Source organism: Leptonychotes weddellii, chromosome 12 (assembly GCF_054177405.1).
Source record: "Leptonychotes weddellii isolate Sample4059 chromosome 12, ASM5417740v2, whole genome shotgun sequence".
In the NCBI taxonomy this organism is placed as follows: Eukaryota; Metazoa; Chordata; class Mammalia; order Carnivora; family Phocidae; genus Leptonychotes; species Leptonychotes weddellii.
This window is the reverse complement of record NC_138380.1, coordinates 68,689,980-68,703,101: the sequence shown is the minus strand read 5'-3', so window position 1 is coordinate 68,703,101 and position 13,122 is coordinate 68,689,980. Positions and strand designations below refer to the sequence as shown.

At 41.3% G+C, this 13,122-nt stretch overlaps 1 protein-coding gene across 1 annotated transcript in view; it reads right to left on the bottom strand.

Moving 5' to 3' along the window:
- The window catches only part of LOC102741359 (phosphatidylcholine translocator ABCB4-like), a 51,586-nt gene continuing 38,464 nt past the window's right edge, over positions 1-13,122 (bottom strand). Inside the window, exons 16-21 of the mRNA XM_081799701.1 lie at positions 10,356-10,621; positions 7,958-8,114; positions 6,193-6,390; positions 4,502-4,708; positions 892-1,038; positions 1-254 (exon numbers count right to left, since the gene is read on the bottom strand). Of these exons, the coding sequence (XP_081655827.1) occupies positions 48-254; positions 892-1,038; positions 4,502-4,708; positions 6,193-6,390; positions 7,958-8,114; positions 10,356-10,621 (1,182 nt within the window). The 3' untranslated portion in view covers positions 1-47. The remainder of the gene's footprint in view (positions 255-891; positions 1,039-4,501; positions 4,709-6,192; positions 6,391-7,957; positions 8,115-10,355; positions 10,622-13,122) is intronic.

Genomic DNA, 13,122 nt, shown 5'->3' with positions numbered 1-13,122 from the left:
TTTAAGTCAGAAAAAGTTTTAATTTGAATTTAAGATCTAACAAGAGTTCATAAGTTCTGTGTCCCAGCCTGGACACTGACCATGGAAAAATAGATGCCTTTCTGAGCCAGCAACTGTTGATGTGTGCCATGCTCCTTGACCTTGCCATTCTGAAACACCACTATTAAGTCTGCATTCTGGATGGTGGACAGGCGGTGAGCGATCACGATGCAGGTGCGGCCTTCTCTGGCTTTGTCCAGGGCTTCTTGGACAATCTAATGGTGAATCAGAACAGAAGTCTTAAACCTTTACCATCACAGCAAAATGTTACCTTTTATTATGCATGTGTATTTTTACATAAATGGCATTATAGTCTAGTTCCTTTTTAGTCTAAAAGCGAATTCTCACACTAAATCACAAGTATTTAAATTTTCTGTCCATGAATGTATCTTACTAGTTCCCTTGTATTATTTTATCTTCTAGTTTTTCATGATTAAGGTGCTAAAAATGTGAGGTATGCAGCTTTTTTCTTTTGAATGCTTTTTTTTTGGCTTATGAAATTAAGATCATTTTACAAAATTTGGGAACTACTGGAAGGAGTAAGGTTTTTTTAACTTCAAAATATAACCAGTAAAGGGGCGCCTGGGTGGCTCAGTTGGTTAAGCGACTGCCTTCGGCTCGGGTCATGATCCTGGAGTCCCGGGATCGAGTCCCGCATCGGGCTCCCTGCTCGGCGGGGAGTCTGCTTCTCCCTCTGACCCTTCCCCCTTTCATGCTCTCTATCTCATTCTCTCTCAAATAAATAAATAAAATCTTTAAAAAAAAAAATATAACCAGTAAATTTCTATTTTTTTCATGACCAAAAAACTTCTATCGTACAAATTAAATGGAATGTGAGCAGAGAGGCCCCACCTTTTCACTTTCAGTATCCAGAGCTGATGTAGCTTCATCCAACAATAGGATTTGAGGTTGTCTGATGAGGGCTCGAGCAATAGCAATCCTCTGTTTTTGACCTCCTGAGAGCTGAGTTCCCTTATCTCCCACTCTTGTTTCATATTTCTGCAAGTTAGCCATTAGTAAAGTTAATCAAGTCCTAACCCAAAAAATTACTAATGATATACTGCATAAACTTGTACATAATATTTGATAGTTCTACTTACACAGGAAAACACATTTATAAACAAAAGTTGCTATAACAGCTACATAGTGATCCATTTAGTATTTTTCCCACTTAAGAGAATATTCATTTTCAGAGTCAAACTAGAAAACTAGTTACTTTAGTTCTTAGTGGTATTCTGCAACAGAAACTTGAGCACTGAATTCCTACCATTCTCATAATGCCAATTGATCTTATGTGTTTGGAGTCCTAAAAAGATTAAATAGAAATATTTAACGTGAAATATTCATATGACCCACATGGAGCCTAGTTTATTCTCTTACACCAAAAACTTCGAGAAATACAAAAATTCCTACCCTGAAGGAATTTATAATGTGATGAGAAAAACTGGGTGTACAGCATTCAGTATAAAGTCCAGTATGTACCAAATGAGAGGTATATGCAACATGCTATGAAAGATCAGAAGAAGCGAATAAAAATTATGGAGATAAGGTAGGAACAGAAAGGAGAGATGCATGAAGGAAAGATAGCTTTGTACGTAAGTTGGGATGCTGGATCATGAGAAAGAACATTCTAGGCTGAAAAAGTATAGAATGAATAAAGAGCCAAAGAAGTACTGCAGCGCTTATGTAGTAACGTGAATTAATTTCCTGAAGTCCAGTATCAGCAAAGTTTTTCTATTAATCAAATCCTATACTTGAAGTCAGTGACTACCTGTTAAGGGTAAGGCTAACTAACATGGAGGGGGGTTTGAATGGTTTGTTCTTCATTGAAGATTTATTTCTTTGAGAGAGAGCGCGCACAAGCAGGAGGGGCAGAGGGAGAGGAACAGAGAGAATCTCAAGCAGGCTCTGCACGGAGCAGGGAGCCCAACATGGAGCTCCATCCCACAACCCTGAGATCATGACCTGAGCAGAAACCAAGAGTTGGATGCTTAACTGACTGCGCCACCCTCGTGTCCCTAGGGTTTGAAAGTTTTTAAGTGTGATTGCTCATTACAGCAGAATACGAAGCTAGATCAATACCACAAGATTAATGATCCCTGCCATCACTTTTAGTGGCTTCAAATCCTCTTTGCAGGAGTACTCACCTTTACCCATTCCTGAAGAAAATTGTTTCACTGAACTTTTCCTTATTTTTCAAATCCATATTGACGTCACTGCACTTTGGCTACAGACCTAGCAGCTATAACAAGCTAACGGGAGCGTTGGGGACCGTAACGGGAGAGTATATGTCCTCTCCAGAGGAATAACATGGAACATGAAAGAAAAACCTTATACAGAAATGAACTTAGAATGGATCATGGACTACAATGTAAAATCAAAAACTTAAAGAAAAAAAAAATGGAGAAATTCTTTAGGACCTAGAAGGCCTAGGCTAGGCAGGAGTTCTTATATTTGATACCAAAAGCACAATCGCAAAAGGAAAAATTAATATATTGGACCTTATCAAAATTAAAAAGTTTGGCTCTGCATATGACCCTGTTAAAGGATGAAAAAAACAAGCTATCGACTGGGACAAAGTATTTATAAACTATATATCTGACAAAGGACAGATACATATAAATTTCTCTCAAAACTCAACATTTAAAGAAAATTAGAAAATGGGCAAAAAAACAAGGCATTTCACCCAAAAGGAAATACACGTGGCAAGTTATAAAAAGATGTCCCGGAGCTCCTGGGTGGCTCAGTCAGTTAAATGTCTGAGTCTGGATTTCGGCTCAGATTGTGATCTCAGGGGCATAAGATTGATCCCTGCATCCGACTCCACGCAGGACATGGATGCTACTTAAAATTCTTTCTCCCTCTGCCCCTCCCCGCGCTAATAAAAAAAATAAAGTCAACATCATTTGCTATTAGGAAATCCACCACAATGAGCTTTACTGCAATCTATCAGAATTACAACAGCAAATGCTGGGAAAGAGGCAGAGAAAATTTCATTCCTACTTACTGGTAGGAAGGTAACATGGCACAGCCACTCTGGAAACCAGGTTGGCAGTTTCTTAGAAAGCTAACCATGCAATTACCATATGGCCAGCAATTGAACTTTGGGCATTTATCCCAGAGAAATAACAACTCAGGTTCACACTAAAACCTGTACACAAGTATTTACAGCGGCTTTACTTTGACTAGCCAGAACCTAGAAACCACCTAGATACATTTCAACAGGTGAATGGTTAACCAAACTGTGGTACAATCCATATCTATCCTACAATCCTAATCATCCTACTAAAAAGAATGCCACTGAAGAAGTAAAGAATGTACTACAGATACAAGAACTTCAGGGAATTACGCTGAGTGGAAAAAGCTAACCTCAAAAGGTTATATATTGTATGTGTGCTTAATGACATTCTTAAAGTAAAAAATTACTGAAATGGAGAACAGTTAGTGGTTGCCAGAGGTTGGGTGGTGTGAGGACAAAAGGGAAGGGGGGGGTTGTGACTCTAACAGGGCATCATGAGGGATCGGAGTGGTGATGGAAATGTTCTCTATTTTTTTTAATAAGAATTATATTTATTTACAGTGAGCTTGGTAAGTGCTAAGTAAATTCCATCTCATAAGCTCATAGACTAACCCAAAGAACAACCTTGTGTAGAGGACCTGATGGGAGATATTTTTATTGCCTTGGAGAAACACTCAGAATACAACCTTGGGAGTATTAATCAGATTGTTCTAAATTCCAATAAGGCAGCAGTGGTCTATCACAATTGTTTACACCATTGCAAGATGGGGCCTGGCACAGAGTCAGCATTCAGTGTATTGGATGGATGGTTTAATTTTACTTTTGCACTGCTAACGAGGAAATGTTCTGTATCGCGACCGGAGGTGGATACGTGAGTCTACACATGCAATAACACTGCACTGAACTAAATACAGATGCAAATGATTACAAGGAAAACTGGAGGTCCGAATAAGATCAGTGGATTAGATCAATATCAATATCCTGGTGGGGATACTGTATTACAGTTTGACAAGATGTCACTGGAGGAAACTAGGTAAAGAGTACATAAAATCTCTGTTCCTTACAACTGCATGTGAATGTATATCTCAAAATAAAAATAATTAAAAATCCAAGTACTATAAGGGATAGATCAAACACGACTGCTATCTGAATGCAGCCCACAACCACCAGTTTGCAACCAGAGATATGGTGCCTACAATCAATACCACTTCATTTGCCTCTCACTACATTTATCAGATCTAGACCCGACACCTGATAATCTCATTTGCCAATAAGGAAACTTGCTATCTGCCGTTCAGTGTGTTGTTCAAGGCCCTAGTGCTACTACATAGGAAAGTTTTCTTGTAAGATTTTGTTTGTGTATAACTTCGGGAACGGTTTTCAGAATGAAAAGAGTTTGTAGTTCATTGTGATTTCATCCTAAGAAATTACCAGTTAACTTACATGGGGTAAGGTCTCAATGAAGGGATGTATGTTGGCTGCTTTGGCTGCATTCACAATTTCATCCTGTGATACAGCCCGACTGTTGTCTCCGTAGGCAATATTCTCAGCAATGCTGCAGTCAAACAGGACGGGCTCCTGGGACACAATTCCAAGGTGGGCTCTGAGCCACTGGATGTTAAGTTTCTTTGCTTCTTGACCATCTAGGAGCTGAAAACCAAAGTCCACAAACTATAAGAAGGGCTTAAAAAGAGAAAAAAAAAAAAACCCTAAATCATAAATTAACAGATTAACCATTTGGAGGATCGTGACATGTGGGCATCATTGGTTTGGGAAATACCAAGGCTCACAGCCTCTAAGCACTTACAGTGCTGGAGGCCAAAAAAATGATTTTTATAGTGATTAAGCCATCCTTTCTTCATCTCACTGGTGAAATGATAGCGCATTTGGCCCTGTCTTTCCACATTCTTCTTTGTCCTTATTTACCCTCCGCCAGGTAATTATACCATCTTGCCTCTAAGTCTGCAATTAGGTGTCCTACTCGTATCTGCTGTTCCCAGAATGACTCCAACATTTCAACTTGACTTTATTCCCCACCTCCAGGCAGCCAGATAAAAAAGCTCATCAGTAGTATCGCCCCAGATTCTCCAAGCTGGTTACTTCCAACCCTACCTCTACCACTCTTTCCCCTGAGAAATACCAGCCTTAAGCGTCTCCCATTTCTCTTTTTGACAGCACTGAGGACAAGAATTCAATGGAAAGTGAACAAGCTCAAAGGACAGTGTCTTTGGGAACAGTTTTGGTGGTGGTGGTTTTATTTTTTTTGTTTGCTTTAAGCAGGAGACATGTTGCTTCTAGAGGAGTCTTGTGATGTATCAGCTGAGAATGCAGCTTCCTTCTGGGTGAAGGAATAAAAACAAGTTCGATTAGTCTTGATCTCTCAATAAAGAAAGAAATTCTACCATGGTATCAGCACATCGTGTTGTCAAGCTGGTTTGCCTATATTAATACCTGCAGAGTAGTTTTAATAATGGAAGCATATGATTTCCTGAAAAGAGCAAACTACACAAGGTTTAACACTTGGTGACCATCTAAATGGGGATGGACTCCAAGGGCTTGGTCAGTGGGTGCCATCCCAAGGTAATGGGAGATGCAGGTATTATCAGTAAAAGCCAAGAGTTCACTCATGGCAGAGAGCCAGAATCTAGGTACTAGAAAATCACTGATGAAAGCTAAGTATGAAAGGGCTGGAGATGAGGGTCAAAGTCAAAAAGCCTTGAGTTCCGTGTTTGAGAGATAGGGCAGAAGGAGGTAGGAGGGAGTAAGAAGGTACTAGCCTGTCTTGGGTGTCTGCCTAGAATTCTGGCCAGAGTTTGTGGCTCACCTTTACAAACCAGGAAGTGAATATTTAGGAGGATCAGGTTGGCTCAAAAGGCCCAGGGCAGGGCAGAGTTTAGCTTCATATTTGGTATTTTCGGAACTATACTAAACTCCAGATGCTCTACCTTCTTGTCCCCATAAATTTGCCTGAGTATGGGTACCAGTTTGGTTTTTTTTTTTAAGAATGTGGTCATTGCATCAACTAGGATTATAGGCCTTTATTTGTCCAGTTTTTTTCCTCTTAGAAGAATATTGGTTTATTAGCCATTTGAAATAAAACTTTATATCAGGTGACTAACTTAAAGCGTGCTCACCACAGTACCAGCCACTGGGTCATAGAACCGCTCCAGGAGCTGGACCACCGTGCTCTTCCCACAGCCGCTGCTACCCACCAGAGCCAGCGTCTGGCCCTTCTTCACCTCGAGGCTCAGCCCCTGAAGCACGGGGACGTCTGGCCGAGTGGGATAGTTGAACACGACTTCATTAAATGTCACGTTTCCTTCAAATTTATCCTACAACAAAGTTTAATGTTGCTATTATGATTAGTCTGATAATTATTGGAATAAGAAGGATTTCACAGAAACTTGACCAAATACTGTAGGAGTAGAACATAAAATTCACATTCAGTCTAAGTGTCGGCACGAGTTACTACTGAAAGCAAGCTGTTGTTATATAAAATGAAGATGGGAGATGGGGGTAAAATTTAGACCAGACAGAGTCACATTACAGAGAGTTGTTATCCAAACTCAATTTCCGGTCTTTTAGACAAATATTTAGATTTCCCAAGTGATGGTTATGAGGCTAGAGTGAAGCTAGAGGCCCAAGGCTCAAAGGCTTGGGAATCTGGTGCAGCGTCTACCTGAGGTCTCAGTGGACAGCCCTTATCTCAAACCCTGGCCACTTCTTTAGCTCATTCACAGGGCACAGGAATTTTCTCAGCACATGAAATCCATGATAAAGTCCCAGAAAACTGTCTACGTATACCGCGGCTCATGCATTAATACGGGCAGCAGCTTGTGTCATACAAAGTACGCTCAGATCTAAATTTGAGTTAACTTTGGAGATAGTATAGGATTATTACTCTTAATGTGAATAAAGTAGCTTTCTTACCATTTATAACTTGGTCATTAAAAAATGTGATTAAAGCCACATTGCTATTTGCCTTTACATACAGAGTGACATGCATATGCCTTCATGCAGCAATAATTAACATTTTTCATGGAAATTACTCAGTTCTAGTACATCTGGATTTTTTTTTTTAACTTTTCTTGAAGTTTATTATTACGGGGGTGCCTGGGTGGCTCAGTTGTTAAGCATCTGCCTTCAGCTCAGGTCGTGGTCCCAGGGTCCTGGGATCGAGCCCCGTGTCGGGCTCCCTGCTCAACGGGGAGCCTGCTTCTCCCTCTCCCTCTGCCTGCCACTCCCCCTGCTTGTGCTCTCTGTCAAATAAATAAAATCTTTTAAAAAAGTTTATTATTATGATTTTCATTCAATACAGGTGGTTTTAGTTTTAAATTAAAAAAAAAATTTAAGTAATAAACTTTATGCCCAACGTGGGGCTTGAACTCATGACCCAAGATCAAGAGTCACATGTTCAACTGACTGAGCCAGCCACATACCTCCTTCTTTACTTTTGATGTGCTCAACTTCAGAATCCTTGAAACCCCCCATGATATTTTATTTAAGATTTATTTATTTATATTTATATTTATTTATTTAATTAATTTATTTATTTGACAGAGAGAAAGCACAAGCCAGGGGAGCAGGAGAGGGAGAAGCAGACTCCTTGTTGAGCAGGGAGCCTGACTCGGGGCTTGATCCTGGGGCTCCGGGATCATGACCTGAGCCAAAGGCAGACGCTTAACCCCCTGAGCTACCCAGGTGTCCCCCCCCCCAGCCCCCGTATGAAATTTTAAAATGTTAAGAACGTTGGCCAAATATTAGGCCTATAAATATCACAGAATAAGCTAAATATAGGTTAGTGTAATCATGACAAATTTTTCCTGTGGTGATCATGTAGCAGACAGCAAACCTTGAGGAAAAATTAACCAAGCATTCATGAGGCGGCAGAGAACTCACAGGCCTCAGGCCTTCTTCACTGTAGCTGTCAATCAGAGGCGGTCTCTCCAGCAGCATGAATAAGTGGGCTGCCGACAGCTTGGCTTTAGCATAGTCTGGAGCAAAGGAGCTGGCGTGTCCTAGAGCCACTGCGCCCAACACAATTGCTGAGAACACCCTGGACAGAAGTAGAGGAATTAACAACTTAGCTTCTATAATTAGCTCTGTGAGTTCCAAAGTCCAAATACGAACCGCTTACCAGTGTCCATGTTCTCTACTCCCACAGGCACCCCTCCACCGACCCCCTGCTAAAACCACTACACACATTTCCATGAAATCCCATTAACCAAAGAAACCTAGAGGAGAGGCCAGAGTTCCCGTAACTTTCCACATTTCTTCTCTTTCGCGAGGTGGCTGGTAACTGACTTGTGACCTCCAGCAATTTTAGTGACTGGTTCTATCCTCTCTGGACTTGAGGGGACTGAAGCACAGAGTGCTGGAGGGCCCTCGTCAGTGTCCGACAAGGAGTGACGCTTCCTACTGCATCGCTGGCCCTGACTGCCCGTCCGTAGTTTCTTCTGTGTTCCCACACACCCAGTACCGCGCGCTGCAGTTACAGAAACTGCTTAGGGAAAAGGCGCCTTTACTTGTTTTTCCCTTACGATTACGGGAACGATTGGCGCTACCCTGAGAAAAACATTCGTCCTCAGCTAAAGTTCTGTTTTCCAGTGATATGCTCTTTGAAGACTGGAAAGAGATTGTAACATCTTTTAGGAAGGGCTTCAGATTCTGAGATCTACATCTCCAGGAGGCTATTTACTCCTGACACCTGAGCTCTCCGAGAACAAGGGGAGGGGAGGAAATTTTTTATCTAGTTAATACTGGAGAACTTAAAGAAATGTTTCATTTCCCAAACTTCTAAATCTAAGATATTAAAATGTGTTTTAAGTATGGGGGGAGGGGGGCAGGAATGATGGGTATAGTAAGGCTCTCCCTTAAATACTTGGTTAAGGTTGGTTACCAAAAATTAAATTTTAAAATAGTGATGAACAACCCAGATGTTGCTGCCTAACTTTCTTATATAGCCTATCATCGAGATTTAACATAAAAGACTAAAAAGATACCTTCCAATTATCTAGAACTTAATTTTTTAATGGTAGAAATAAAACCCAAAAAAAGCAGGGTCCATTTCCTCAGTGATGCTCTTCTAGACAATAAAAGTACTCTAAGTTGTAATGCCCAGAGCCAGATTTTGCCATTTATCCCTCCGAAACCACTCTCTGCTCCCTACCCACCTCTGTCTTGTCCCATCCCACTCCCTGCCTGAGAGGCTGACCTTCCTGGACTGCATCAAAAAGTTTTTCTTGTCCCCTGGCTTCTGAAGGGGTTTGGCAATGATAGGCACTAGCAGGAGGTGAGGGCATTTGTTGGCTTCTTTCTTGTTAGATTGTGTGGTTGGTGTCCTTCCCCCAAGGACCACAGAAGCCCCCTATGCTGGGTTCTGAAAATCCTTCCTTCCTCTTGCCCTTTAGGCTGAGGGTCTTAGCGGTTCGTAGCTGGGAACTGCTTGGTAGTTGACAGCTCTCCTGGGTACTGCTCACCTTAACACTTCTCACACTTTTGTAAACAGACCCTTTAGCACTCTCCTTAGTTACCCCATCTGAAGGGATATTTGTTTCCTGCTGGGATACTGAATGATATAAAGATTATATATACTTTTTCCACAGTTATTTTCATTTTGGATGAAAACACTTTCCTTGTCCTCCCCCTGTTCAAAAAAGAGGCTGTCCACGACTACTAAAATCATTCCACCAGAGCAGAAATATGCCAAGCGGTCTTAAAAAGAATGGCTTCCCTTCGGCAAGACAAAAACACAACCTAATTGAATGTAGTTAACATATTTTGAAAAGACGAATGCATCAATTAGACTGCTGGTTAGCCTTGGAAGCCAAGAAAAAAGGAGAGGCTACTAAGGCCAAACGTTGGCAGGGTCATCTCAGGACCAGTCAGGGCAAGAGGCCTTTGCCAGAGTTCAGTCAAGCATTCCCATCCCTTTATCAACGCCATCTTGTGGTTGCAGATCAACAGTATATTTAACCCTCTGGTTTGAGTCCAAGGTAACAAGCAGTTCTCTCATTATGATTTATTTCAGCCTACACTGTACAGTGAGAAAGTTTGCTATCCTCCTGACTGGAGTTCTATGCATTACTACAATTCTGGTTTATGATCTTTTTTATGAACTTGGTTAATTTTAGTCCACTTGGATGATTCAACTGTACTTGTAGTATTATTAAGATCAAATTTCTGTGGTAGGTTCAACTCTGACCTCATTTTAGAACAATTGAGTCCCCCCCCACTCTCCAATTTTGCACAGACCTACTAAAACCACATAGAATCTTTTATTTTTAAAGTTACTTACAGAATAACATCTCTAAAGCGCATATGTCCATTCACAATGAGATAGGCGCCAAATCGAAAACAACCAGCATAGGAAAAATACATAAATGCTTGTGAAATACTAAAAGTGATTCCATAGATGTGTGCCTTCTGCACAGAATTCCTGAAAGGCAAATTAGCATATTCATAATCATCTCTTTGGCCTCTCTTAGCACAGCTGCTAAGTGTGGTGGACCTGGGTATATATTCTGCCTCCCCTTCTGTTAGTTTGAGTACATGACAACTTCTCTATGTATCAGTTTTCTGATTTATATAATGGGGATAAACAATATGATGCAGAATTGAGAACTAAAGAAACAATATAAATGTCTAGCATAGTACCTCATATTGATTTTTCAATTGATAGTTGCTGATATTATTACATTAATATCTAGTCAATCAGAAATTCAACCCCTATGATATAAGACTGTTGAATAAAAAAATATGGAGGCTGTCAAAGTGAGGACTAAAGTTTGAATTGTCTGAATGCGATTTCTTAGGTATTATCTTGTCTTCTGTGACTAGTTATAGTCTCATGTCACAATTTAGGTTTCAGATTCAGAAAAGCAGGCTCACTGAGGTACATACAGACATGCATGAGAAGTTCTTCCCTGAGCTAGATCCCACCAGTCCCAATACAGTTCGTTTTGCACTATTTTCTAATTAGACCACATGCTATCCTTTATTAGTATAGCTACTTTATTATACTTTGTATTGTACATCCTCCAAGAGAACAGTGATTTATTTACTCCCAGATTAGAAGGAAGGCATTTGGAAAGACTTTGGAAAAATTCAAACTATTACTGATTTGTATATTTTAATTTACATGCTGTGAGAATGGTCTTACATTACTTAAAATTATTAATTTGCAGTACTCTTCCATCTTTGAATTATAATCAAATTAAAAATTAGCTCTTAAGTCCCTTGAAGTTCAAATTAACCATAAGTCTTAGGTAATGGCACATATATATTTACATGTTACATATATACTTACATCAAATGGAGAGAAAAATGTACTTTCATGAAGTATATGTAACTAAGGAGATGGAATAAAATGAAAATCTCACTTTTCCCTTCTCAAATTTGTAAGCATTCAAGCTACTGTTCTAGTCTGCAAAGTTGTAGTCTAAGTGGTGTTCAGTTTTGTTAGTGTTAAAATATATTCATTTATAAGAACAGGCCCTGGTTGGAAGCAAGTAGCCAATCATGCTGCTGGGAGTTTCTTAAATTGCTCAATTATGAACCAGTGAAATAGACTAGGCCTGGGTTTCATGAGGAGGCTGGATCTGGTCCTCATCCAGAGAAAAAATGGGATACTCTAGCCAAATACTAAGTCTCATCCTTAGTTCAGTCTACACAATTCCAAGAAAATGCGAGTTTGAAGAATTCCCTGCAACACTTCTCCATCGCCCAGAGAGGTTGTTGACACTGCCTGCACCGAGGAGCACACACTGGCACAGTCTTCTGTAGCTGTTCAGTCTTGGAGACCCCCTCTGTTCACAAGAGATGTAAAAATCTCCGGGGAGGAAAAGATGGCAGAGGAGTAGGGGACCTTATTCCAACCAGTCCCCGGAATTGAGCTGGATATCTACCAGACCACTCTGAACACCCACGAAATCAGCCTGTGATGTAAGAAGATAGATCTGGATCTCTAGAGAGTATCGCAGTTGGCTGGTTTCGAGCTATGAAGTGGGGAGCCATGATTCTGTCGGCAGATATTGGAAGATAAACGAAAGGGGGAGGGAGCTGTGGTGATCCTACACCACTGGTGAACACTAGCCTCCCGCGATGGGGACGGGGCACAGACTCACAGACCAGCAGCAACAGGGAAAGGACTTTAAGGCAGCCCCCCGGACTGAAACCTGGAGCAGCAGGGCCATGCGAGTGAACTGGGGGCGGCTGGCAGTTTTAAAAGTACAAAGGGCAGAGACGTGCCCCGACCTGGAGGCGAGGACTGGGAGCACTGCTGAGGGGCGCACAACCAGGACACTGCAGTTTATAGCAGCACAGACAGAAGCGAAGGGAATGTGGCTTGGAGAGCTCACTGAAGAACAGACTCCGATCTCTCTGCCCTGAGGCAGAGGGTTGGAAATGATCTCTTCTGCTCTGACTCTCAGAAGAGATGTGGAAAGCCACCAGAGAAAGCCGCCAGAGAACAAAAGCCCCCAAAAAACCGGTTTTCACTGAGCTCCCCCCACCCCGCCACAAGGGGCAGGGCAACTCTGCCCAAACAGGGTTGCCTGAGTAACAGCATGGCAGGCCCCTCCCCCAGAAGACAGGCTAGGAGAACAAGAGGCCAACCACCCTAAGGTCCCTATAAAACAGGTGCATCTTGCTTGGGTTGTGGTCAATAATTTGGACTCTGTACATTCCCTCAACCACCCCGCAACAGAATGACTAGGAGGAGGAACCCCCAAAATAGGAAAGACTCAGAGACTATGACTTCTGCCACAGATTTACAATGGATACAGATATAACCAAGATGTCGAAAATGGAATTCAGGGTAGCAGTTGTGAAGACAATAACTAGAATGGAGAAATCGATTAACAGCAACATAGAGTTTCTAAGGGCAGAAATGAAAGCTGAACTGGCAGAACTTAAAAATGCTATCAATGAGATCCAATCTAATCTAGATAATCTAACAGCTAGGGTAAATGGGGCAGAAGAACGAATTAGTGATCTAGAAGACCAATTGATAGAAAAGAAGGATAAAGAGGAGGCCAGGGAGAAACAACACAAAATCCATGAAA